Source organism: Sciurus vulgaris, assembly GCF_902686455.1.
Source record: "Sciurus vulgaris genome assembly, chromosome: 18".
Taxonomy (NCBI): Eukaryota; Metazoa; Chordata; class Mammalia; order Rodentia; family Sciuridae; genus Sciurus; species Sciurus vulgaris.
In genome coordinates this window covers 22567222-22593501 of record NC_136479.1, presented here as the reverse complement: position 1 = coordinate 22593501, position 26280 = coordinate 22567222, and the positions used below count along the sequence as shown (strand labels likewise).

The 26280-nt window shown below is 52.0% G+C and overlaps 2 protein-coding genes across 4 annotated transcripts; both read right to left on the bottom strand.

Annotated features, from left to right (window-relative positions):
* Nucleotides 1–2876: 2876 nt before the first annotated feature.
* Nucleotides 2877–15341, bottom strand: FBRS (fibrosin). 3 transcript variants are annotated; one of them, XM_079120925.1, is made up of 18 exons: nucleotides 13793–15339; nucleotides 13324–13503; nucleotides 12523–12558; nucleotides 12400–12429; nucleotides 11346–11394; nucleotides 10955–11255; nucleotides 9281–9582; nucleotides 8871–9076; nucleotides 8710–8754; nucleotides 8398–8493; nucleotides 8091–8159; nucleotides 7164–7193; nucleotides 6710–6781; nucleotides 6258–6375; nucleotides 6073–6153; nucleotides 5061–5144; nucleotides 4720–4927; nucleotides 2877–4624 (listed from the first exon to the last, which is right to left on the bottom strand). In XM_079120925.1, the coding sequence occupies exons 1-18, from the start codon at nucleotides 14240–14242 to the stop codon at nucleotides 4048–4050; spliced, it is 2934 nt and encodes a 977-aa protein (XP_078977051.1). In that variant the 5' UTR covers nucleotides 14243–15339; the 3' UTR covers nucleotides 2877–4047. The 3 variants fall into 3 exon arrangements, with proteins under 3 accessions (XP_078977051.1, XP_078977052.1, XP_078977053.1); XM_079120926.1 differs by lacking the exon at nucleotides 8710–8754 and having other exon boundaries at nucleotides 13793–15341; XM_079120927.1 differs by lacking the exons at nucleotides 12400–12429; nucleotides 12523–12558 and having other exon boundaries at nucleotides 13793–15340.
* Nucleotides 15342–16804: 1463 nt separating this feature from the next.
* On the bottom strand, nucleotides 16805–22220 carry PRR14 (proline rich 14). Its single transcript, XM_079120941.1, is given in 12 exon segments — nucleotides 16805–17184; nucleotides 17274–17345; nucleotides 17623–17714; nucleotides 17796–17865; nucleotides 18006–18591; nucleotides 18906–19015; nucleotides 19537–19580; nucleotides 19835–20024; nucleotides 20096–20217; nucleotides 20806–20974; nucleotides 21984–22186; nucleotides 22188–22220. Coding segments are annotated over 12 exon segments (1956 nt in total). The 5' UTR covers nucleotides 22206–22220; the 3' UTR covers nucleotides 16805–16904.
* Between the last annotated feature and the right edge of the window lie 4060 nt (nucleotides 22221–26280).

Genomic DNA, 26280 nt, shown 5'->3' with positions numbered 1-26280 from the left:
CTTAAGCCCTGGCTCATCTGATGTCAAAGCCTCAGTTTGAGTTCTTCACTCAAGTTCCTGTTTCTCCATCTGTGCTCTGAGATAGATTCTGCCCACCTCAAAGCCAATTTTGAAAGATGTACTTCCCACACAAACTGCATGTAGGTCAGCATTCTCCACCGAGGCTCTCAAAACCTGCCACTGAAAAATTTCTGATTGGCAAGGCATCACCAGGAATGACAGCAGTTCTTTGAGCACCTACCCTGTGTCCTGCACTGGGAACTTAACTTAAAAAATCCATACAGTAGTGCTGAAACAATTAAAACTCTGTCTTAAACTCATATACACTGATGGTGGGAATGTTAAATAGTGTAGCCATTTTGGAAACCAGTTTGGCAGTTCCTCCAAATTCTTTCTTTTTTGTGTTAGTGCTGGGGATTGAACCCCGGTCCTTGTGCATTCTAGGCAAATACTCTACCACCGACCGACACCCCCAGTTCTCGAAATATTAAAGACTGCATGTGCACTTAGCAGTTCTACTCCTAGGTGCATACTGAAAAGTTGAACATTTGTTCATATTAAGAAATTGTAAAGAAAAAAAAAGAAATTGTATATGCATATTTATTACAGCATTGTCCCTAATAATCAAAAGGTGGAAACAAGTCAGCTGCAGAGGCACAAGCCTGTAATTCCAGGAATTTGGGAGGCTTAGGCAGGATTGCAAGCTAGAGGCCAGCCTCAGCAATTTAACTTCAGGCCCTAGCAACTTAGTGAGCCCCTGTCTAAATATGAAATATAAAAAAAGGAGCTGGGGAGGTAGTTCAGTAGTAAAGTGCCCCTGTGTTCAATCCTCAGTACCAATTTAAAAAAAGAAAAAAGCCAGAAAATGAAAAAAACAACAAAACTCCAAAAACCCAAATGTCCATAAACCGAAAAATAAACAAATATGTGTATTCATACAATGGAATATTATTTGGTAGTAAAAGGGACAAACTAAAATGTGGATGAACTTTGAAACCATTATGCTAAGTGAAGCCAGTTACAAGACCCTGGGTGAATTACATGTAGTATGTGAATTGTATCTCCATTAAGTTGTTTTGAAAACTGTATTTCATAAATTAAAAGACAAATCATAAACATGGTAGTTACACTGTTTAAGGTTACATAGCTACTGGCACATGCCTGTAATGCCAGCGATTCAGAAGGCTGAGGCAGGAAGATGGCAGGTTGGAGGCCTGCATGAGAAATTGAGCAACACCCTGCCTCAAAACTTAAAAAGGGTTGGGGACGTAGCTCTGTGGTAAAGTGCCCTTGGGTTCAATCTCTAGTACCATGAGGGGGAAAAAAAAAACAAAACCAAAAAAGATTAGAGTTACTACACCGAGCTCGTTTTCAAAGCCAAGTAATGCATTTACTATTAGCAGTCTATGACAATTTTTTATTTTTCAGTACTAGGACCTGAATCCAGGACTTCCCACAGGCTAGACAAGCATTCTACCACTGAGCTACTTCCCTAGCCCTTTTTAATTCTTTGCTTTTTAGCCTCTTTAATTTTCTTCATGCAATGTTTGTTGCTCTTCTCTCAGCAGAACGTAAGCACCAGGAAGGCTGGGATTTGATGCTTACTTCTGTATGTCCAGCCCCTGAGCTTGGCACAATGGATTAAGTCAGTAGTAGTTGAAATAAAAAAAATAGTTCAGAAGCTTAAGTGAGGGAAGAGAGAAATTTCTGATTTGGGTACTGGTGACAACAGAGATGGAAACAGAATGGCAAGGGAGACAACACATGTAGGATATGACCCAGTTTGGGATATCTGAGGTGTATGTGGGAGATACCCAGGGGAAATTGGGTATACAGGTGAAGAAAAGATTTGAGAGTTCCATACTCAAAATGGCTATGGGGTGAGAAGGATAGCCTGAATGTTGGTCTACTCCAAGTTAAGAGTAGACAGTGGCTATCTGGAGAGATCACATCCCATCTCAAAGAACCACCGTGAGAAAGCATATCCAGCATCAATAGATTTTCAGAAGCTGAAAACCAAGACTTCCATGTAAAAACTTGCCTGCAAGCTATACCTTCTGGTCACCTGTTTGACTTCTGTTGGGGAAATCTTGAGTAGTTGTGGTAGAGAATAGTAGACAAATCTTTACTAAGGAAATGGTATACTTGGAATAAGCCCACCCAATTAATTCTAGGGGGCTAAGGAGAGCCAGTTCAGATAGCCCAGTTTAACAGTCCACTTGTTAAGGACTACTTTATAGAATAATGCTAAGTGCAAAATGGAAGTTGCCAATGGTATGTTTCACAGATCAGTCCCACTTTCCAAAATATTGTAAGCATATGGTTAGAAAAATACCCAGAATGTTAACCTTGACAATTAACAGTGGTCATCTCTTGACAGGTAGGATGATGGGGCACTTTCTCTTCATACTTTCCATTGTCTGAACTGCTTTACAGTGACCATGTTTGCTTACCCCAAACCAACAGGTTTGTAAAAATCATAGATCTTGGACATTAACATTACTATGCACATACATACATTTGCAGGTACACATAGAAAGGAACCTGAGCAACAGACAAGAAAGGACGACTGTGGCTACCATGGGGAAAGGAGTGGATTTGAGAAAGGCTGGCATCAGGTGAAGGGGAAACTTGGTATTTTGTTCAATGTCTCTGTATTATTTCAATCTTATATGAATTCTAAGGTTGTAGAAAAGTAATGCAAAAACTTCATTTTCAACACTAACCAAACCATCCATCAAGAACCTGAACAACTCCCCCAAGAGGGGGGTGGCTGTCAGGAGATGGCCAGATTGTTCTCATCCTTTGCCTTACCGCAGGACCCAGTTCAACCCCCACCAAGCGACCCATACAGATTGAAGGAGGAGCCAGGGGGCCTCATTGTAACACTCATTTTTATATAAATATCCGCAAGTCATGTTACAGAATAAGCCCCACCGGGGGAAAAAGTCAACGTTATGGTTTTGTTAAAGTGAGCCCTGCCTTAGGTCGGGCCCCAGCCTGGAGGTGCCTCTGCTTTGGGAAGGCTGGGGCTGCTGCCGTGAGGCTGCTGAAGAAGCTGCCTGTGTCGTCCACCCCTGGGCCAACCCCCTTCTTTGGTGTATGGTACATGGTGACCTTCTCTGCCCCCCCTCCAGCTGGGGCAGGGTTCTGGAGAACAGGGTTCTGTGGAGCAGGGCCCAGGAGTCCTGGGGGCACTTGGAAATTGGGAAGAGAGGGACTGAGCCATTAAGAGGTGGAGTCTGGGCTTAGAGGTTGAGCCTTTTGGAGCTGGGGGCACACAGTTAACAGGAACAAGTTGGGGGGAACCTGGGCTGTCAGCCAAGCAGAAAGGATCTTATCCTTCCCTCTAGCCTAGGTCCCTAGGTCCATTCCCCTGTTGGTCCACCTCCTGCTAGACCCCATATTCCCAGGGACAAGCCCTGGGTTCCTGCCTGTCCCCTCCCGGCTCTCCCCCTGCAAACCCCCCTCCCCCCACAGAGAGGCCAGAGGCTAGGAACACAGCACCAGTCTGAGGATTTAATTAACCAGGAAGGGGACTGTTGGGAGGGGCACCCCTGTAAAAATGTACAAAAGGTCTGGGGGGCTATGTGGGAAGGGGTAATATGTACATGGAACCCCCTTTCCTTTGGCCCCTCCTCTCCCAGCCCTAGGAGGGCATGAGGACTTGGGTGGTAGGTGAAGGGGAGGGGGGCACTTTGGCCTCTGGCTTAGTGAGCCCTTGGGGAGGCAGGTCAAGGACCTAGAGGCCCTTAGAGGGGGCAATGGTGCACCTCAGGTCTGAGCCATGACCTCTGAAATGACCCCCGATCTCATGTACACACATACCTCTCTCTAGAGGTTTGTGACCTCTACACTCCCAGTGACCCCACACTCCTTGTGAAACTTGACCTCATGGGGGTTGGGGATTCTGCTCCCAGGTCCATGACCTCAGAGATGGCCATGAGGTCATGACCTTTGCCCTCCAGCCCTGGCTTAAAACCTCAGTCCTAGAACCTTATCAAAAGGAAGGGGGAATAGAGCTTTGCCCCTGCCCCTTCCCTCCCCTCACCTGTCAGCCCGGGCTGGGCCAGGGGCTCTAGGTGGGGAACTGGGCCGAGGGGCGGGCACAAGTGGAGGTGGTGCCCCCAAAAGGGCTCCTGGTGGGGTTTTGCTGAGAAGGTGAGGGGTTCCTGGAGCCGCAGCAGGTGGCGGTGGTGGTGCCAAGCGGCTGTATAGTAGGGGATGAGCAGGCTCTAGACCATAGAGGCGGGCAGCAGCCACGGCCCCTGGTCCGGTCAGCTCCTCACCCGCCTCATAGAAGCGGGGTGGCCTAGCAAGGCGTGGGGGCCCTGCCAACCAGGTTGGCTCCAGGAAACCCGCACAGCGCTCTGGTGGACTAGGGCCCAAAAAGGGGGGTGGCCGGGGCCTCTCGAACAGCAGGTGAAGGCCCTGAGGCCCAGTGGCCGCAGCGGCAGCTGCAGCAGCAGCGGCAGCAGCAGCGGCTGCAGCAGCAGCAGCCTCTTCTTTCCGCTCTTCCTTTACCCGCACAGATTCCTTGGCTGGCCGGGCCCCTTCCTCACCAGCCCGGGCCTTGGGAGTAGCAGGAGAAACGCGGAGCTGGGGCCGTGAGAAGGGGAGGTCCCTGGGGGGGGCAGGTGTAGAGGAAGAGAATGAAGGTATCCACAGAGGTGAAGAGGCTGGGGCAGGTGTAGCTGCAGAGGGGCAGGGGAGGCAGACCTGTCCTTCTCCTCCTTGGTGATAGAGGGCTCCCTCCGCTCCACAGGCCGCTCCTTGTCTGAGCCTGGTGTCCGGGCGGCCTCAGGGGGCCGGACCCAGGCAGGAAAGGCCAGAGGACTGCGGTGCAGGCGGCCCCATGGGTCTGGGGGGGAAGCGAAGGCTGGTGGGGCCCCTGGGCTTTCTTTCTGGGCAAAGACGGCGCCGGAGTCTGGGCAGAGGGTGAAGTAGAAAGTGACAGGGGCCAGGAGGGGAAGGCCCCACGCAGGCATCCCCTTAGGCCCTGCCTGAGCATGCAACCCCAGTGCTGCAGCCCCACCCACCCCACCCCACCCAGCACTCACTGAATGTGGGGCTGCCCAGGCCTCCAAAGGCCCCGTTGGAGAGGGCAGCCAAGGAGGCGAAGCTTGTGGGACGCCCAAAGGGATCTGTGGGAGAAAAGGGGGATGGTCAGAGCATGGGGCAGCCAGCTCTGATCGGGTGCAAAGAACTGGCAGGGAAGAGGCAGGTCGGCAAGCCGGCCAGAGCCCTTAAGTTGCTTGGTTTTAACCACCATATGCTGAGTATTTTCACGGTCCAGGCAAGGCTCTGAACTTTGACATGCATTATGCTGTTTAGCCTTACAACAAGTCCCATGAGGCAGTTTGGATCATTCTCACTTTTAAGATGAAACAGGCTCAGAGAGGTGAAATGACTTGCCAACGGTCATCTAGTTGAGAGTGAAACTATCAACCCAGGGCCTCTCTGACACCAGAGGTCAAACTTTTACCCATCTCCCTTATACCAGCTACTTGGACACACCTTAGCAGATCCCACCTCTAGCAAGTTATTCACCTGCAGACTTCTGCAGGCTTCTAACATGCAAAGCCCTTCCTAGCCTGATCCTAGCGCTTCATGCATGTATCACACGGCCATCAGAACAACTAGCCTATCCTCCCACGGGAACCTCTATGCCAACAGGCTCAAAGCGTTCTTCCCCGACACCCAGGTAAACTCTCTCCCAAAGTCTCCAAGTTCCTTAGGAGTCAGGGGGTCATGCTCTCCCCTGGGCCTACACAGCCTCCCTCCTCCACCCTCCTCTCCCAGGTGGCACGCTAACCCCTACCACTGGCTACTTTAGAGATAGGGGTCTGAGCTGGCAGAGGCTGAGAATCACCCTGGCCTTCCCTACTCCTACCACAGATAAGGAAATCACGGCTCAGAGCAGATAGAGTAACTTGCCCAAGGTCATAAAGCAAATGGAACTAGGTCTACCCCATTCTAGCTACTTCTTGAGTCTGATTTCCATTCCCAGTTCAAAAACATCTGGAAGTCTGAGACAAGGCCTGGGTTGCCCAACATGCCCTTGGCTCTTACCAATGTGGGTGCTGGGGCTCAGGAAGGGTCCGTGGGCCCCGGGAGCTGCCGTGAAAGGGTTGGCTGCAGCGTGGACGGCACCTGGGGCAGAGAGGTGGGAGACTCTGATGAGGCTAAGTGGGTGCAAAGTGGGCCTCGGCTATAAACGGGAAACCTCAGGCCCTGAGAGGGCTGGCCAGACTCACCAGTCGCAGTGAAGAGGGAGGCCGGGTGGGAGAGCTCCTGCCCAGGGGGCAGGGCCCCATAGGGACCCGGAAGGCAGGGCAGGAGGTCGTTCCGAAAGTCAAGCTTGTGGGAGTCACCCTGCGTGGGACACCGGGAGAGGGGCAGTGAGTGAGGAGCCGCTTGTGCTTTTTTTTTTCTATGTCTCTTTTTAAGTTCCTGCTTCTTCCTGTCCCACCCTTATCTCCCCTCCAAGGATTGGCTGGCACTAAGAGGGGACTTGGGTGCTATCCCCTGCCTCTCTCAGAGCCTTATCTGACCATCCCTGTAATCAGCCAGAGAATACAGGTGCTAACTGCTCATTAGTGACAGGACAGGAGAGAATGTTTCTGCTGTTCTTTGTTGAAGGTAGATGCCCAGAGCTCAGGCCACCCCTGACTCTCAGACCCACTCCCCAGCCCTCCAGCCCCAGTACCTTCATCTTTTCCTGGTGTCTCAGGATCATGTAAGCCACACGTACGTGCATGGCACACCACTTCCCTGGTTTCTGCCGCCCCAGAAGGATGACCAAAGGCAAAGGGAAGGAAAGAACGTTCACTCATCACCCACTCCAAGCCTGGTCCTGGGCCCAGCCTTGCCACACAACATCCCCACTTGTCATCCCTAAAATTGAGGGATGACTAAGTTCATTTTAAAGCCTAGGAAACTGAGGCTCAGAGAGATAAACTGTCTTGCCCAAGGTCCCATGGCCAGTTACATCTGAGCTCAGGTCTGCAACTTTGAAGCCCTTCACTTTCTACTGTTTCATATCTGGCTGCCTCCACGTCTTAACCTACTCATTCTTTCCCAGTAGGACCCACCCCCTCAGCCAAACACGCTGACACACCAGCCCCCAGTCTCATGCAGCCTGAGGTCTTCACCAAACTCACCCTCAAAGGTGGCCGGAAATGGTCGGGGATCTAGGGATGGCAAAGGAGAGATTGGAGGAGATTCAGACCTGTTTACTGACCTGGGTGTCTCATCTCCATTGTACCCACTTACCCCCAGATACTTCCCTGAGACTCTATGCCTCTCTCTAACCTTTCCTTCCTGTGTCAAAACTCCTTTCCCATCTCTCCCACTCTAGGCATCTCTCCTCCAGCACCAAGTTCTGAACCTGGGGTGCCTGTTGGGATGGCTAGGGGGTAGACTAGAGCAGGAGGACAGATTTCTCAATTAGGGAAGACATCCTATTAATAACTTTATGTAATGGAGGTTTGTTTAAGATTTTTTTAGATTAAAACACCCTTTTAAGGAAGTTGAAAAACCTCTGGTCTAGTCTACCCTCTAGGAAACACATTCCATGCTTTTCACAATGTTCCCAAAGCCATGGGGTCTAAGCTGGCTACAAGTGCCAAGGGGAAGAGAAGGCTCTGGGTCCCCAGCCACTTCACAAAGGGGAAGCTTAATTGTTATGGCCAGGGCTTCCTGGTATGATATCATTTGGGAAAAAATTTAAAAGTTCTGTGACTTAAATTTGAAAACCCCCACAAAAACCACTGTCTTCAGGCCGGGGGTATAGTTCAACAGTACAATGCACGGGCGAAGCCCTGGGCTTGATCCCCAGCTCCACAAAAAACAAAATCAAAGAACAAAATACTGTCCTGGTAATTATCTTTTTCCTGGGACAACCTCAAGAAACTCCTATTCCTCATGTCTGGGAAATTCTGGTGTTTATGTAAATTCTCTCCTTAGCTACCCAGGAACACCCCAATCGTGTATTAAAGAGAAGAGCCAGTGGTTTACTCTCAAGACAACCCTGCTCTCCCATCAACACGTGTACTAGCTCCCCCAGGATCTGCCCTGGCCCCCCTCACCTGTGTCCCCTTTTGGGGGAGCCCGCTCGGCACTGGCCCCAGTCGTGGTGGCAGCTCAGGGTTCGTGCTCTGGGAAAGGGGAGTGGAGGGATCAGACCGGAGAGCTGGCACCAAGCATAAAAGGAGTCTAGAACCAAGCTGGGGTATGGGACAGGCAAGGGAGCATGGCTTTGCAAAAACCTGGGTCCAAAAGGGAGGGCAGGAGGCTTGGCATGGTTTGGGTAAGTGGGAAGAAGGTATGTGGATCCAGGGTGTCTGGGTTTGTAAAGGGCAGGAGGTGGCAACAGTGTCTGGATTGGGAGCTCACCTTGGGCTGGAAGGCCCCCTGCAGGGAGCCAAAGGAGACAGCCGGCGGGAGGCCCGGAGGTAGCCCGGGCACTGCGGGAGGGAAGGCCGTGTACGGCTGTGGAGAGAAGGGGACTAGTCCAAGCAGGGAGTGGAGGTGCAGCCCAGCTCTGGTCTGCCCATCAGTCCTCTGGCCTCCACCCTAAACCCCCCAAGGAGCTTTCCCAGGTTCAAGACTCTTGCTTTTGGGGCTGAAGACTGGACCTGAACAGTCAGGCCACACGCAGTGATGCATCCATGCCCACACACCACAAACAAACACACACTCACTCACATTATGTCGGAAAAGGCCTTCCATCTTTCCTGGGTATTTCTCAAACTAGGGAAGAGAAGGGAAGAGTAAGCTGCCAGCCAGGGACCCAGGGCCTTCCCCTGGAAGCCGTACCCTCCCCCCAGGCCTCTAAGCCTCATCAACGGGCCCAATGAGGAGCTCACCATGTGGGGGCCGTGGGGTGGCAGCAGGCCCGGGGGATAAGGGGTGAAGTGCTGGTGGGTGTGCTGGTGGGTGTGCTGGTGCTGGTGGTTGTGCTGGTGGAACTGGAAGGCCAGGGGCCGGGCCGAGCCCCCTGCCCCCACCACCTCAGGGCCACCCTGGGCATTCAGGTAGCGAGAGTTCAGGTCCTGGCCGATCAGGTCCTGCTCTGTGGGAGGGGAGGGGTAGAAGGCTTCAACTTCTGTGGCCATCAAGTCAGCCTCCTTGGGCCCAGGTGACTGGCCTTCCCTCTGGCCTTGAGCCACTCCCTCCTCAAGCCTTGCTGTCTGCTGAGGCCCAGATGCCCCAAAGCCAACTGGGCCCAAGCTTAGGGCCATGGCCCCCCACCCCCCGGCCAGGACCCCAAACTCACCAGAAAGGGCGTTAGCGGCTGAGGCCCCAGGGTGCCCTGGCACCTGCAGCAGGGGTGGGGGAGGGGGCAGGGTGGGGCCAGGGGAGAACAAGGAGGGGTGGTGGGGTGGTGGGGGGGGCCGCAGCCCAGGAGGGGGGAAGCTGTGGGTGGACAAAGGCAGGGGCAGTGAGGGCGTCGGGGGCCGGTGGGTGAGCTGCGCGGACGAGGAGGAGGCAGATGAGGAGGAAGAGGACGAAGAGGATGATGAGGGGGGAGGCTGAGCCACGGGAGGGGCCGGGGCCTTGGGGGGCGGCCGTGAAGAGCTGGGGAGAGAAGTGGGGAGATGAGTGAGGGGGTTGGGAGGTGCCAGCTCTGACGGGAAGGGGTCAGAAGCCTGGGTGATACCGTGACCCTGGTTCTCCAACACAGGAGATGGCAGAACCTGGCCCCCAGGAACTCCCCCGGGGAACCCATCCTCAGACTGAGGTGCCTCCCACTCCCGACAACCCCCTCTTCTTCTCTAGGTCTCTTCTTCCACACAGCTGCCTCTGCCGTATCCAGCCATATGACTTTCCCTTTTCTGACTCAACCACAGCACAAAACAAATCACTCATTTTGACGCTTAATTACAACAGGCCACCTGGGTTCCCACCCTAAGACAGTGGAAGCAGCACCTCGTTGGCCTGTCCTGGGATTCAGGAGACCTGAATTCTAGGCCCATCATGCCATGAACACCCTGGGTGACCTTGAGCAAGTCACTGCCCCTCTCTGAGCCTTAGTTTTCTCAATAATAACAACAATGATAATGATGATGACAACAACAATTATAGCATCGATAACAAGAACGTCAATAATTCTTACCCTTTGGTGAGCACTTACTGTAGGCCAAGTGCTGGCACCTGCTTTATAAGCTAATGCAAGTCTCCAAACATTTCACACCACCTTCCCAAATATTGCCACAGCCACGAACCATCTGTACTACACCAGTTATTTCTTTCTATAGCTTAACTTTCTTTTTTAACCTCACCCTGAGCAGTACCACCTGAAATCAAGGAGTTGAGGTATTTTGCTAAAGCACACAACTACTTCATAGGTTACTCAGGTTAAGACCTGTCATCATTCCACGTCCCCACTAAATGAGTATACACACTTTGGGAAACGCTGCATTCACTCAGAATTAATCCTCACGACAGCTTTAGTATGAAGATATCATTATTATTTCATTTTGCAGAAAATAGGAAATTGAGGCTCAGAGTGGTTAAATGACTTGTCAAAAATCACACAGCCAATAAGTGGCAGAGCAATAATTTAAATCTAGGTCTGACTGACACCAAAGCCAGCACTCTTAATCATCATGTCAGCATTTCCCAAAGTATGTTCCAAAGGACACCATTCCTAGCAGATGCACCTTGTGAAAAGTTCTCACCAGTCAAAAAAAATAAATAAATAAAAATAAAAAATAAATAAAAAATTGGGTACACAACAAACTGGATTACCCTGCACATAAATATATCAAGGGCTCAGAAAAATCCTTTAAAATTTGCTTCACCCAATGTCTCTCAAACTTTTCAGCCTCAGAATCCTTTTTCAAGGCACACCCCACAGGTATCATCCCATGTCCCAGTTATAGAGTGCAAGGGTGGCGCCAAAATAACCATGCCCATCCAGATCACAGCAAACCCCTGGACCACTCACCTGCCAGTGCTGAGGTCCAGACTGCTGCCATAGGGAGAAGTGCGGAGGCCGAAGGGCGAGACCCGAAGCTGCAGCTGGGGTTGGGGTGGGGGTGGCAGACTGGGGGTGGCCGGCAAGGGTGCTGGGGGTGAGACAGGAGGCCGAGGGGCCGGTGGAGGCGGTGGTTCCTTTGGGGGGAAAGGCACTAGCAGCGGGTCGGGCCCTGGGGGCTGCTCCTGGCTCCGCTCCAGGCCCGACACTTTAGGGACCACGGAGAGTTTAGCTTCACAGTTCCCATTGAAGGCGCCGTGGGGGCCCGAGGCTGTGAGGGCAGGATGGCAGACATGCTCAGTTGAGGCTCATGCTCACCCAATTTCCCTCCCTTGCTTCCATCCCAGCCCTTGGGACCAACCTTTGCTGGTTGAGACAGTAAAGGATGGGTCAAGGTCATCATCGGAGACCTAGGGAAGAAGAGAATCAAGTTGTAGTTGGGCAAGAAAGGACAACAGCTTCTGGAGCCTGCCAGAAATTGGTGGCGGCAGCAAGTCTACTCCCCATCAGCTTAACTGAAATCCATTAGATTGTGGGTACTAGGGAGGGTCTAAGTTTGGAGATAGAAGTGAAGTAACTGAGCCCAAGAATCTGCTAGGCAAGAACTCAATCAAGGCAGCATTGAAGTGTCAGAGAAATGGAAAACCAAAGGAAAAAACTGTCAGATATCACTAACTGCTGGCCCCCAGGACAGTGTTAACAAAAATCTTTAACTGCTACGATTTTGAAACCTGGAGATTCCCCATTAAAAACCCAGAGTTCAGGTTTTCTTGAGAATGGGTCCCCATTTTCATGTGGCAACAGTCAGCTAAAATTGGATAGTGGCCATCCCCTTTATGTGGACAACTCTCTGTGTCACCATAGTCCCTGACCAGCCAACTTCTGAGGGAAAACAAGGCATACAACAGAAAGTGTAAATTTAGTTACTTTGAAGAGTAACTGTGTATAGCACTACCTGCTAGGATGTGTTACTACAAATCAATCAAATCAGCTGTAATCATAAACAAATATACTTCTAAAGGATAAGCTCCTACACTGATTACAACGGTTTAGTGTCCTTACTGCCACGACAAACATCTCTGCTCAGACTCTCACCCGTGAAACCCATGTTGTAAAAGGTGACTAATGGCCAGTAGGAAAGACCACCTCTGTTCCAGTCATTCTGAATTCCCATGAACCAGTGGTAGCTCTGAGAGCTTTGGAAAGGATGGGTCTCCAAGATATGGATCTTTCTCTGGTTAGCTAGCCATGTGCCCTCCCAATCCCCCATCTTTCTCCCAAAAGACCAATTCAGGCTCAATCTAACCCATGTTCCCCACTCAAGATGAGGCTGTCTGTTGTATGTAGGCCTTTAAGCTGCAGTTCATCTTCCAGGCTGGGACCCTGCCCGCCCAGTACGTTCTAGCTCCACTCACCCTCTCATCCAGATCACTTTCCGCATCACACTGGAGAAGGAAAGAGAATGCGTGTCAGGATAGGGAAAGGGAGTGAGGCCCAAGAGGGAGGGGGAGGAGCCAGGACAGGTAGATAGCACTTACTATGTATCCAGCTTCCAGAGAGTGACGGGAGAAGGCCTGAGAAAGACCAGAGTCCAGAGGTAAGGGAGGCTGACTAGCCAGGTAACTGGATAAAGTCTCAACTCCCAGCAAGGCATCCAAGGTCCCTCATGGTCTATTTTCAACCTCTTTTTGTAGCTGCTTCTCTGGCTAGTGCCCACCCCCATTCTCTTGTCATTTCCTAAATACACGAAGTTCTTACATTTATGCATGTTAACCCAAAACAACTTGTCTCCATTCCTCCTCTTAGCAAACTTCTGACTACTTCAGGGCCTGACTAAGCCATCCTAGGGGGCTTTCCCTAACCACAACCCTCCTCCCATCCCCAGGCAAAATGAGTGGCTTCCTCATGGGGGTTTCTGCAGCATCTCTTCCACACCGCTCCCAAGATAAGGCCTTGTATAGCTTTTCTCAATCTTAAGTCTAGGAGTTTGATTGTTGACCATTTTCTTTCCTACTAACCTGCCACCACCTCAAAGGAAGGGCAGGGTCCACATCTAATTTATGGTTCAACTAAGTTCCTTTGATGTGTCTCTTAAAATTATCAACACTTTTGAAACAAACGTCATACCAAGCAAAAACAGGTGAGTATGACAGTAGACAAATCTTGAGTCAGACCTGGATAGAGGAAAGCTGGGGGGTCAAATTTGCTATGCCTTCCTCTATGCCCTGTAGTCTAAGGTTAGTGTTAGTATTTAGGATGCACTGCTGACAGAAAACCAGTCTATGTTAAAGACATTCTAGCCAAAGAGTTTTAAAGGATGGAGATCTGGGACACCTCACCTCTTTCCTTCTCCGCTTATTGGGCCATTTGCGGGCCCGATCCCCAGGGGGCCGGCCAGGCTCCCGATCAGAGCTGTCCCCTGGCTCCCCAGTGGCCCCACTGGAGCCCCCCCTCTTCCGTTTCCCAGAATGCTTCAGCCGATGTTCCAGTCGCTCTGGGGGCTGAAGAGATGCATCCTTCTGTGGAGGAGGAGGTGGGACTGAAGTGGATGGAAAAAGAAAAGCTCCCCACCTCTTTAGGGGTGACCAGGCCGACAAAGTGCCTCTCAGGCCCGGTAACCTGGTTGGTCCCTGGAGACTAGCTCTACCTCCTCCCACCCCAGGGTGGGGCAGAGGCCTGGCCAGAGGAGCCGGTTGCTCTGGTTTGGGGTGCCAGCATTCCCCCCTCAACCCCACCCACTCTAGGCACTGTACCCTTCTCTCTGCCCTCTGAAACCCCCAAAAGGCCCCCAGCCCCATCAGGCCCCACCTGCAAGGCCTCGAGGCTGGCGAAGCTAGCGATGGCGAAGCCATCGATCAAGTCCTCCTCTTCTTCTTCCTCCTCCTCAGGCTCCTCCTCGGCTTCCCCGTCTTCTGCGCCCCCCTCCTCCTCCTCCTCTTCCTCCTCCCCGCGGCTGCCCGAGCCGGCGGGCCGCTTCCGAGCTCGGGGTCGCGGGGGCCGAGGCCTAGGACGGGGACGCCGCCGTCTCGGGCCCCCGGGCCGTTCTCCAGAAGAAGCTGACGACCAGGGCCTGGTGGGCGGCGGCGGTGACGACGAGGACGAAGAACCGCGCGGGGCGGCCAACAAGGCCCGGGGCGCGTCGCCGCCTGGACCTCGGCGGCGCCGCTGTTCCCGGTCTCGGTCTCGGCGCGAGCAGCGTCTCCGCCGCCGCTCCCCCTCAGCTGCCCAGCCCGGGCCCGGGGCCGCGGCCGTCTCCATGGTGACGGCCCTCAGCGCCGCATCCGGAGGCGGCGGGGCCTGAAGCGGCCTGTCGGCAGGCCCGGGGTCGCAGGCGCGGCGTTGGCGGCTGCACAGGGACGAGAGGGCCACGGCTTCCCCTTTAAAGCAGGATCTGCTGGCCCCGAGCTTGCCCCAAGGCCAAGGCCCCGAGAGCCGGCGCCGCCCCCGGGGCGACAAGCTCGAGGGGCCCCCCCCGTGGGGCCGACTGGGCCGAGACGGCGAAAACGGGCGGCCGTCCCTTTAAGGTGAGGCCTCAAGTTGTCCAGCCCCCGGCCCCTTTAAGACTACCCGACACAGTCCGGCTGGCCTACTGCGGTGGCCGCCCCCTGCCAGGGGTCGAGGCAAGTCTCCCCGAGGAAGAGGAAGGGCCGCCCCTTTAAAAGGGGCCGAAAGCTCGACCCGAAACGCAGACCTCCCCTTTAAAAGTGTCTCAAGTCCTCCGGCTAAAAGAGGCCACCCCTTTAAGGAGTCCAGGGTCCTTCAAACAGCCGGCCCTCCCTTTAAGGGATCAGGAGTTTGTTTCTAGTCCTCCACAAACGGCCACTTCCCCTTTAAGCTGGATTTAAAGGACTTCTTGCGTAGGCGGCGTAAAGGTGGGAAACCCCACTCGCCCCCAATCCTTCCAACAGCACAATTCTCAACTTGTCAGCTTCTGTTCGACGTTTCCCCTTTAAGGCTGGCGCTGGAGTCTGCCGAGTTCGGTGGCCACCCCTTTAAGGAGATTTAAAGGGGCCTCCTCCGGGTCCAGCTCCTCCAGCCTCCGCCTCCGGTCGCCATGAAAGGTGCGAGGGGGGGCGGGGCCGCGGGGCCAGCCCTCCGAAGCCCCGGATGTGAGGCACCGGTGACGGGTAGAGCTTCTCTGTCCGCCGACATAAAAGTCTCTTCCTCCTTTCCTCCGTCTCTGTCTGACTTGAGCGTTAGGGAATCCGGAACGGCCGTTGGGGAGCGAAGGAACTCCAGCGCACCCTCCCGCTGTCTCCTTTGGAGTCTTGGGCCTCTTCTCCGCCAGGACTTCCCTACCCCTCCTCCCTCTTCCTCCTCAGCCTACGCCTCCTTCCTCTCTCTGCCTCCTCCCACTCCCCGCCCCCTTCCCCTCACCCCCCACAGGTTCAGTCGTTGATAGGTTGGCAGGACTACGTCAAAGCGAAGGGCGGAGCCAAACTCCCGGGGATAGATAATATGTAACCGCCCTCAAATCTTGGATTGGGTTACGTCAGATTAGCTCCGCCCTTCCTCGAGTCTTGTGACTCGACTGGTTAGAAGTAGGTGTTTGGGGCGGTCCCATAGATGGCTCCGCCTCTTCCTGCTCTTCGTTTATTGGACACCTTCTGACGGCGTCGACGAAAGTAGTTGAGATGCAGTGCCGGAGTTTAGAGGGCAGTTGGCCGCTGGGCGGCGCGTGGCTGCGGAAGGTGCGGTTCGACAACCAGTTACGTCGTGTCTGCCTTTCCGCCGCTTGGCGTTTAGCGCACGCGCATGGTAATGCCACCCGCCTGGCAGGTCTCTGGGAGGATCACTCAAGCGGCGCGAGGTGGCCTCAGTATGTCGCTTTTTTTTGCGAGTGCCACAGTTGGGGGATTGAGATTGTGTCAGTTACCGTTTGGTTCAATAGTGCTGGCCTATTCTCTCTGAACGCTAACAAAAAACATTTTGCACTTGTATGCGGAGCACTTTATCATATGTTAACTCATTTGGTAATTATTCGCCTCGTTTTACAGGAAGGGTGGGGAACTGAACACAGCTAAGATCTGTCTCCGTTCCGTAATCTGTCCTCTGGCCCCTGCTCCGTGCAGCCTCTAAATTATGAGAGTCACTCTGACCTCTTGTTGCCTGGGTTACTGGTTTAATGTGGACATAGCACTCACATGCTTACCTTGCTTTCTCATCTATAAATTGGTATAATTCCCTCTCACAGGACTGCCTGTCATAGGTTGTTGTAGGTGTGCAATAATAGCTGGTTGCACTTAGCTCTTGAATTCAGCAGATCTTGTCCTGTAGATTGGGAGGAATTCAGGGCCATCTTGATCAAGGCCTTAGTCTAATCTGGGCCTTTCAGACTCCTTCATATAAACCAGGGTCCCAGTTTTGGTATCATCTGAAGCTTTTTCAAGGATACCACTCCAAACAGAATTTTCAAATCAAGAGAGCAGATCCAATGACTATTCCATCTCCTCTTTGTCCCAAAGCCTTCTCATCTTCCCCGGCATCACCTCCCTATTTTTTTTTTTTTTTTGGTGGGGGGGTTGTGTGGTGGCCTATGCCTGTAATCCCAGCCCCTGGGGAGACTGAGGCAGGATAATTTCGAGTTCAAGGCCAGCCTTCAGCAATTCAGCGAGACCCTAAGCAACTCAGGGAGATCCTGTCTCTAAATAAAATATAAAAAGGGTTTGGGAATGTGGCTCAATGGCTAAGTGTCTCTGGGTTCAATTTCCATTACCACCACCACCCCCCAAAAAAATCCTCGTCCTTTGGCGGGGCCAATATAGAGATAGCAGTCAGAACTGTCAGTCAGTTTCAAACTCAGCTAGAGACACAAAAGCATCTGAAACATATTGAACTTTACTAGAAATATAGATTAAAAAATATAACTGCCTCAGAGAGGTTTCTCCTCCCTCCAGATGGATGGACAGACAAACAGCTTCTAGGGTTGATGAGGCTGCTCCCCATCTATTTCTTCCTCCTCCAGGAACAAGGCATCTAGCTCCTTCAGCCGCTGCTGCAGCAGGGGTCCCACATCTGGGCTGGGTACCAGATTGGGAGTAAGGGTTCTGCTAGCTGCTGCCCGGACCCCACGGGATGGCCGCCGGGACCGGGGAAGGCTGCTGTCCCGAAATTCTACAGCCCGCCGGAGCTTCCTGGAGCTGGTGAAAATCAGAGTCCCGTTGCGCTCCCGGGGTTCCTCAAAGATGGTCTCAAAGGTCCTGGACCAGGTAGGGAGAGGAGCTGTTTACCAACAGGCCCCTGTTTTCTGGCTGTCCTCTACCACCCTCAAGCTTTCAAAGTTCCTCACCTCCTGGTTGTAGGTGATTGATAATTCTTGTTGGTATAAATTTCTTCCAAGCTGAACTCCTTCTTGTTTAACCTGGGAGCAAAGATCAGAGGCCACTGAGAAACCTTGGGCCAGTGGGGCCTGAAGAAGGGCTAGGTAAGACCTGGTCTGTATTTTAGTTTCTGGATCATGCCAGGGCCAGGAGTGCTGTGTGAGGTAGATAGGAAGTTCTAAGCACAAACCATGTCCATGCCAAACTGACTCCTTCAGGCTGGACTGTGCTCCCTGAGAGGAGACAAAGCCATACTTCAGGGGACAAGAGCTTCCATCTGCTTAACCAAGGCAGCTCCCTGCCCAGTGAATCTCTCACCTGACTGGTCTAGGCAGCCCCATTGGTGTAAGGTTTAGTTGAGGACGGACTGGTGTCTTGCGTATTCTGAATCGAGAAACCTTTCCCATGGTCTGCAAAAATGGTGCAGGTGGTGAAAGAGTGGCATGAGCTCAGGCTTCCATTTGTCTTTTCCCCCTCATCTGTAATCCTACCTTGGTCTCAGGATCTGAAAGCACCTGGTCCTTTGAGGCTCTTGGCTCCTTCCCCTTGGTTGAACCCAATCTGCAGAGAGAGCCCCGTCTGCTCAGGGACAAACAAGATTCACAGCAATATCCCCATCTCCTTCCCACTGGCTACTTAAGGAAGGAAGTTGGACCCAGGCTGTGGCCAGGGCTTCGAGGAAGGTTTATTGAGTGCACTACCTGGATTCTGCTGGTTCGGAGAAGGAGGAAGTAGATGCAGTGGACGAGCAAGATGTGGCGAGAGAAGGGGAGGCCACCACTCCTCCAAGTGGGAAGACCTCTTTCCGGAGACAGGGCCGAGGGGGTGGTGGGGCTTGGGCCATCTCCCCACCACCCACAGTGTGCCGTCGGGGCCTGGACCGGCTTGTATGGGATGGAACAGGGGGCCAGGTGCAGGTACCTCGGCCAGGGGGCCCCAGATCAGGGCAGGAGTAGCTTCGGCCCAGAGAAAGCTTAGGGAGAGGTGCTGGGGTATTACGGTCCTGAGCCCGCCACTGGCGGATAGGGGGCCGGGGACTAACAGATGCAGTGCCCTCAGCCTGGGACTGCTCAGCCTCTGAGATGGCAATCTTCAACTCCAGCTTCATTGGAGGTGATGGGGGTGGGGCCCGTGGGGTCTTGTTGGGTGTGAGGAAGATGTCAGCGAAACTCTCCAGCTTGGAGCGGACGGATCGGAAGAGGGGTGCTAAGCCCCAGGGACTGAGACGGGGGCGTAAAAGACTGGACGGTGGTGGGGTCGAGGGGGGCTCCAGAGCAGGATCTGGGGCTAAGGAAAGGAGAGGGTCACAGGTAGGCATTCCTCAGCTGTGGGTGTCTAAGCCCCAACTTAGTAGCCTTGGCCTCTGTCCCAAACACTAATCTTTGTCCATAGAGGAATAAACCCACTTCTAAATATGAAGTCTTATAATTAGGAGTTGAACTTCAAAGCCTCTAAAATCTAAAAATCTAAATCCCATTTTCATATACTATATTCTGTTCCAGAAGGACCCCACCCCCACCCCTGTACCTGACACTTCCAAGCTCAACTAATATTTCTAGGAAATCTTAGTTTTCAGTCTCAATTCTCTACCTGAGTCTTACCTGGTGGTAGGCTTTCTGGAGGGTTTGCAGGAAGGGTGGATGGCTGGAATGAAGGTTCTAGGTCCTCAGGTGCAGGCATTAGCTGGTGAACCATTGCCATGGGTTCAACTCTGAGGTTAAGGGGCAAGGTAAAGGCTAGGGGTGAGGGCTTCCAGGTCTAGATCCCACCTAAGCCACCACCTTCCCTTTCCTTAGTTTTTGGGTTTTTTTTTTTTTTGTTTTGTTTTGGTACTGGGGATTAAACCTGGGACACTCTGTCACTGAACTATATCTCCAACCCTTTTTATTTATTATTTACTTATTTATTTTAATTTTTGTTACCAGGGATTAAACCCAGAGGTGCTTAACCACTAAGCCACATCCCCAGCCCTTTTTCTTTTTTATTTTGAGACATGGTCTCACTAAGTTGCTTAGGGCCTTGCTAAGTTGCTGAGGCTGGCTTTGAACTTGAAATTCTCCTGCCTCAGCCTCCCAAGTCTCTAGAATTACAAGCATGGCTCCTCTGACCCTTAAGGCTTCTAAAGGTGCTACAAGGAAGACTGGAAAGTAAATCCTGATGTCCCTAGATCCGGCTACCTGGATGATGGCTCTTTCCTAGCTACCTTGATAATCCCTTCCCCAGCCATCTCACCTTTGTGATGGGACGATGAAGGTGGGGCTCTCATCTGCAAAGTCCTGGATATAAACAAGGGATATTTGTAGAGAGGCAGGGAAGCTCTCTTTGGCTTCCTTAGTTCCCCATGTCCTGACTCTTTCAGTCCCCAAGATTTTCTCATATAATTTTTTCTCAGGTAGTGTATGCTACAAAATGCTATGGTTCTTGCCCTGAGAGAAAATTAACCCCAGAGTCAGTTTTCTTATTTCTCTCTTTTATCCCTGCTGGAGTGCTCCAGCTAAACCCCTGACATTTTCTCCCTCAGTTCTCATACCTTAGCTGGGAGTCTGGGACCAGCAATATCTTCCAGCATCACCACCAGGGTAGGTTGGGGGGCCTGGCCCACCTTTGGTGAAGGGTTTTCCTCTGGGACAGGAGTTGTCCTTGATCGCCGTCTCAGGGTGGAAGAGGGCCGATGGATACGACTCAAGGGTTCTCGGCACAAATGCAGTGGGTCGGGAGGCCTAGAGTGGGAAGAGAAAGATCAGTGGGCTCAACTGTGTCCCCAGCTTACTCCCCATCCTGCCATGCTTACCTGGCCTGTGAAGGCCACTTGACCTGTTGGGGTGGTGAGGCATGCGATTGGCTGCAGAAAGAATCTTGAAGTTTGCTGTATTGCTGTGGAGTGGAGGTCTCCTCTTGGGGGATTAGGGGGACCTGGAAGAGAGAGAGATGTCAAGAGCAAGGTAATGGAATGAGGTTGGACTGAACAGTGTCTCCCTTTACCTAACAGTCCCCTTTCACACAGAGGCAACAAAGATCATGGCTAGAATCCACTCAAATCCCCAAACAAGAGGGGAATTGGTCTGAATTAAGTGCCAGTATGAGACATCTTGAACTGCAGATGTGGAATGTGGGAAATCTCAACCAGGTTGTTTGGAGAAATGAAAGAGAGGGTGATCTTGGGTGGGTCACTACCTTATTTTGGGCCTCAGTTTTTCTAATTTGTGCAATGGAGCCAAGGACCCCAGCATGCTTCCCCAAAGAAAAAAGCAGAAGAGTTTCTCATATTTGAAAGTTGTAGGAATGTGGAAGGTGGAGAAGATATGAGCACTGGAGACCCTGCTCAATTCTAGGTTGAAGCGGGAACCATGCAGAACTGTAGCATTAGGGAAGGTGCTTGGGCCATAGGCATGAGAATGAGGTGTTTGGACCTCAGAATATTCTTAAGGAATCTAGTCTGACTTTGGTACTGAGGAGTGATGTGCAGGGGGGAAAGAAGGTCTTGCAGTCCAGGGGGCTCACCATGTGGGCAGCCATGACATCTTCCAGCACCACGGCCAGGACCCGCCGAGAGGCCTTTTCCAGGGGCGAAGGGGCCCCCACGGGCTGCAGCCTCGGCCGTTTGGGGCTCCTGGCTTCCCATAATGATCGAGCTAGGGGCTGACGGCACAGACTCGACCGGCTAGGTGAGCTGGAGGGTGAAAGAAGCAGAGGACGGTCGCCTGGAACTGTTGCTGGCTCTGTAGTTTCCCGGTACAGCCGCCAGGACCCCCGTCTCCCCGGCTCAAGACAGGCGGGCGGGGTGCGCTCTCACCTGGAGTCCCCAGGCAAGTCCATGGGGGAAGCGGCGGCTCCGGGGGGTCCCTGGGGGATGCCAGGCTGCGGCCTGGGGCAAGGGGGGAGCAGGGGAGCGGGGAGTGAGGGCCAGCCCCTCCCCCGGGCCTCCGCCCTTCATGGTCCTCCCGCGGCTCCTGGTAACCCACGGACTGGAGGCTTGGTGCGCTGAAGGGCGCCCCCGGCTGGCAGCCCGGGGTGGGTGTACTCCCGCTGCTGCCGCCTTGATCAGCGGTTCACTCGTGCCCTGCCTGGCACCTGCCGCGAGATTCTGGGTTGCAAAGGCCCCAGTTCTCCCACGGTCCTAGCCTCCCAGGGCCTTTGTCCCTGAAGATTCTGCCCTGAGATTCCCCGGGATCCGCTGGGATCCCGGTCCTGGGAGTCTTCGTTTCCGCTGGATGCCTGAGCGATCCTTCTCCCCTCCCGGCGAGTAGCCGAGGATTCCAAAGCAATACTCCACACACCGACGGTCCTCCCTCCCACCAGATCCCTTAGACCGGATTCCTGGGGAAAGAATCCTACAGCGCGCTTCCTCCAATCAGACGCCGCGCGACGCTCCTCCTCCCCCTGTGAGCTTTAGCTCTGCAAAGCTCCTCTCCGACAGGGGCGGCCCGAGCTTTGGCATCACAGAACTCAGTCTGGATCCCGGGGGATCCACTGTCAAGCAGATACCCCCTTCACTCCAACCCGGGGAGGTCTCGCCCACAGACACTATCCCACCTTCACCCCCTACCCTGCCCGTGTCCCCTCCCAGCGTTCTACCCAGCCCGGGACCAGACAGTTCAAAAGCCTCCTATTTCGCCCCCCCCCCTCCCGCTCCTGCCCGCTATCCAGCCTCTCCGTGCCCTCCCCCGCGCGCCGCTCACCGCCGCCTCCCGTGGATCCCGGGTCTTCTACAGCTCCCACCTCCGACTCCTTTAAAACCAGCCTTACCCAACGCTGCCCAACCGCCGGAGGCCTTCTTCTCGGAGTCTCCGGGCACCGCCCAATCGCCGGTCCCGGTCTTCCGGGGTGGTAAGAAACTAAGTGAAGCCGCCTGGCGGCCATCATCCCTAGGGGCAAGAAGCCAAATTGGGCAGTACCGCCATTATAGTTGAGGGCAAATATCGTAATCCGGGTTGAACCTTAGTGGACACGATAGCGTCATCTTTTTGAAGGCCAGTTAGTAGCCAAATACTCAGCCAGATTTCTTGAGATGCTGAGGCAACCATAGTGAAGCTAGGGTGCCTCCACGTTTTTTAAGGGCATCTTCCGGTTCTTTCGCTCTTAGGCCAATAAACGTCGACCGACTGCTAACGATTTGTGAAATTCCCAACATCCTAGAGAGGCCTCATTTCAGGCTGGTTCGGCACGATCCTGGGTTCTTCCCCCAGATTCTCACCGCACAGCATCTGAGATTAAAAAGGAGTTGCGGGGGCTCTGATTCCGAACACCGGAGGTCAAAGACCAGGGCAGGTGCAACCTCAGGCTTCGTTGTTGCATGGTGTCCTGAAGAAATTGGGCCAAGCCGAAGTTGGGAAGAGGTTGGGAGTGTTGAGCTTCATTTCGCCTGAGTATGCTTCTTCCTGGAAGAGTGAAGGTGTCTACTAGCCGTGCAAAGGGCTCACTATAGGGGCTCCATTGCAGGAGTCCATAAACCCACCTTAGCTTGCTCGGTGGGGCGGGTTCGGCTTCCTTCTTTGTTCGGGACTCCCAGGAGCCACTCTCAGGAGGAGCCTGACTGTTGCAGGGCGTAAATTGTCAGGGATCAAGGATGATCTCTCGCGGCTTGGAGAAGCTGCATCATGGAGGTTTTAGCAGGAGCCAGATTGTTGTTGGGCATATACCGTCTTCTCGAACTGCGAAGGAGCCCTCACCACTTAATTAAAGTCTATGCCTCCGCTAGTTCTTCCCCAGGATTCCCTGTTCCAAAGCATACCTTGTTTTCTTAATAAAACAAGAGAGCCTGAAGCCTAGGGTCCTAGGTTTAAGATCAAGGTCTAGAGGCACCTGCAAGTCTAGAATAATTTTCTTTTGGGAGACTGAGTGATGAAAGTAATGAAATAGAATGATACGGAAAGAACAGAATTGGTAACCAGCAGCGTAGAAAGTGAAGATTCTCCAACTGTGTCTCCAAGGACTCTCTTCCAGATAAAAGTGCTCTCAGGACTACAGTGTCTCTTTGTGACAGGAGGTCTGCTGGATCCTCTGGAAATCATTTATGAGATTTCTGGTGTGAGTAGGCAACAGCTGTTCCAGCTAGAGGCATTTTCTCTCTTCCTGAATCTAGTTGATTGTGTGGTGCCTAAAAATATTCCTTGGAGGTATGGTGATACTTCATCCAGTTGTGAGTGCCCGGAGTGTTCTAAACTTTGATAAATCCCTTGTTTAAACACACAGGACCTTTCGAGGCCCCAGGGCAGGAAGAGCCTTCAAGAGCAGAGCAAACCTAATCAGATTTTTTATTCTCTAGGTAGCCTGAAGTCTCAACAATACTAAGGGTAAAGGAAGTAACCCTAGGAGAAGGCCTGGGGGCTGGGGATTTGGTAGATAGGGTCCAACCCTGGGATCCTAACTTAGGGCACAGAATTCATCAACTTGAAGTCTAAGGTAGATTATAGCAGTCTCAGCTCTCAGCCTATGATGGCCTGGCTGAGTACTCATATAGCTTCATGGAATTGGACTCTGCACTTTTTGTGACTCCCATTTCAACAATTCCTACCTTACCCACCATCTGGGTACATATTATAGCATGTGACCAATGTGTGCTGATTGGATCACGTAAACTCCAGTGTGCTGCTGATGGGCTGTTGGTGCACTTTAGTTATCATCTCTCAGAAATTGGACCCCTGAATCTCCCATCTTCTTAACTGTTTTTGGCCTCAGTGGTCTCATATATATGATAAGAACAATAAGCCCTATCATGCCCATCTCAAAACAGACTTGGACAAGGAAGAGCAAGAGGGAAAAAATTTTTTTAAAAAGTGAAGCTGGGTACAATGGCACATGCCTGTCATCCCAGTGGCTAGGGAGGCTGAGGCAGGAGGATTGCAAGTTCAAGGCCAGCCTTAGCAACTTAGTGAGATCCTGTCTCAAAAAGTGTTGGGGATGTAGCTCAGTGGTAAAACACCCCTGGGGTTCAGTCCCCAGTACTGCAAACAACAAGAAACTGCTGCTTTTTGCTCTGGGTGCCCTGCTAATTTGGGTTCTCCAGCTAGCTGCTCTGCTCAGAGACTTCTAGTTTGAGCTCCAAAACAGCCAGGGTAGTATGGGTGGGGTTGTGGCTCCAGGGTATTGAGATGGGTGGAATGGGTCGATTTTAGCCCTTTGTCAAGAACCATACCTCAGAAATAATAGGAAGCTTTGGGTTTAGGTTGCTGCTCTGCATTAATCCATTCAACAAAATTTTAACACTTCCCAGGTACTATGTCCTGGGGAGACATGCCTGACCCCCAAGAATCAGGAGTTTGCATCCCTGCATTTATATCTCTATATGAGATTGCCATTGGTTCTGATGTTTCCAGCAACTTCAGTCCTCTACTCTGTGGTACTTGATTTAGCTAGGTTTAAGCCTTTCCTGCCAATTTAAGTCCCTTGATGAACATTGAAGCCCCACTTCTGGAGGCTTTTCTACTCTAGCCAGCTACTTCAGATTGTTATTATTATTTTTTAATATATTTTTCCTGGTCGATGGATCTTTATTTTATTTATTTATATGTGGTGCTGAGAATTGAACCCAGTGCCTCACACATGGTAGGCAAGCGCTTTGGACTGAGCCACAACTCCAGCCCTGTTATTATTTTTAATCTGAGAAATCTGGTCCTGCCTATGCTCCACCTCCTCTTTCCCAGTGTAGAGAGCCACCTGTGGTCAGTTCCATCCTTGTCCAGTCCCTCTCTTTTCCAGGAGAGGGATGGTAGGCAGGGCTCAAGTTTGGAAGAGTTGATGGTAAAGTGATGGTAAACTTCATGAAGATGTTGGGAGGGAAGCAGATTGGGAGGTTGGAGAGGGGACAAAGAAGAGTGAAGGGAGCTGCCTATTAATATCCGAAACAATGGTATATTCTGATGCCTGTTATCAATTTATTATCCTTCATTTCCAATTTTTTCCCCCTTAGGGCTGTGAATCAACCCAGGGTCTCCTACGTGCAAGTATGCTACCACTGAGCTACACTCCCAGCCCTTATTTTCATTCTCTCTCTTTTTTTTTCCTGCTCTGTGAAAATGGATCTGGGCCATTGAAATGTTTTTGTTTGTTTGTTTGTTTGTTTGTTTTTCTCTGTCAGCTGGCATTGTGTTAAGGATTGTCAATAGACTGCTAGGAAAACATTGCAGGAAGAAAGGGAGCTACTTCCTGGTTCCAGTGAGCCTTACTGGCAGACTCCTGCAGTACAAGTGGGTTCTATCCCTCAACCTCTGCATGGTGGTCAACAGCATCCAATGGCCAGCAGCTCACTCTGGTACCTCCTTGGATAGCTTTGCAGTGACTCCAGTACAAAGTACCTCTGGTGAGACACCTTCCCATGAACAGCCTTTCCTGGCACCCTAGGGGGAAGATTTCCAGCAGGTTCCACCAGAAGGGCACTCCAGCCAAAAGTTCTGGATCTCAACCCCAAGAAGGATGCAGGATTTTTTTTGGATGCAGTGTGAGGGGTAGTGGCTGCTCCTTACATCTGCTATTCTTGCAGTTTTTAAGATTCTCTTCACTGCTTACTATCTATAGTGGACAGAATTTTGTCCCCTCTGAAAGATATATTCAAGTCCTAAACCCTCCCCCTCAGTTCCTATGAATGCAACTTTATTTGGAAATAAAGTCTTTGCAAATGTAGTTAAAATGAGATCATACTGGATTAGGATGGGCCCTAATCCAATCACTGGTGTGTCCTTATAAGAAAAGGGAAACTGGGACACACACATAAAAAGGAAACTGCAATGTGAAGATACAAAAGTGCAGAAAAAATACCATATGACAGAGGCAGAAATTGAAATGGTACCTCTGATACAAGCCAAGGAAGGCCAAAGATTGCCAGTAAAATTGCCAGCAACCTTCTAGGAAGAGGCAAGGGAAGAGATTCTACCCAAGAAAATGATATATAATCCAATCTTTCATTTCTTTAATTCTCTGTTATAGTTGATCATTTTTGCATTAAACTTTTCCTTATTTAAATTACCATGTGGTTTCTCC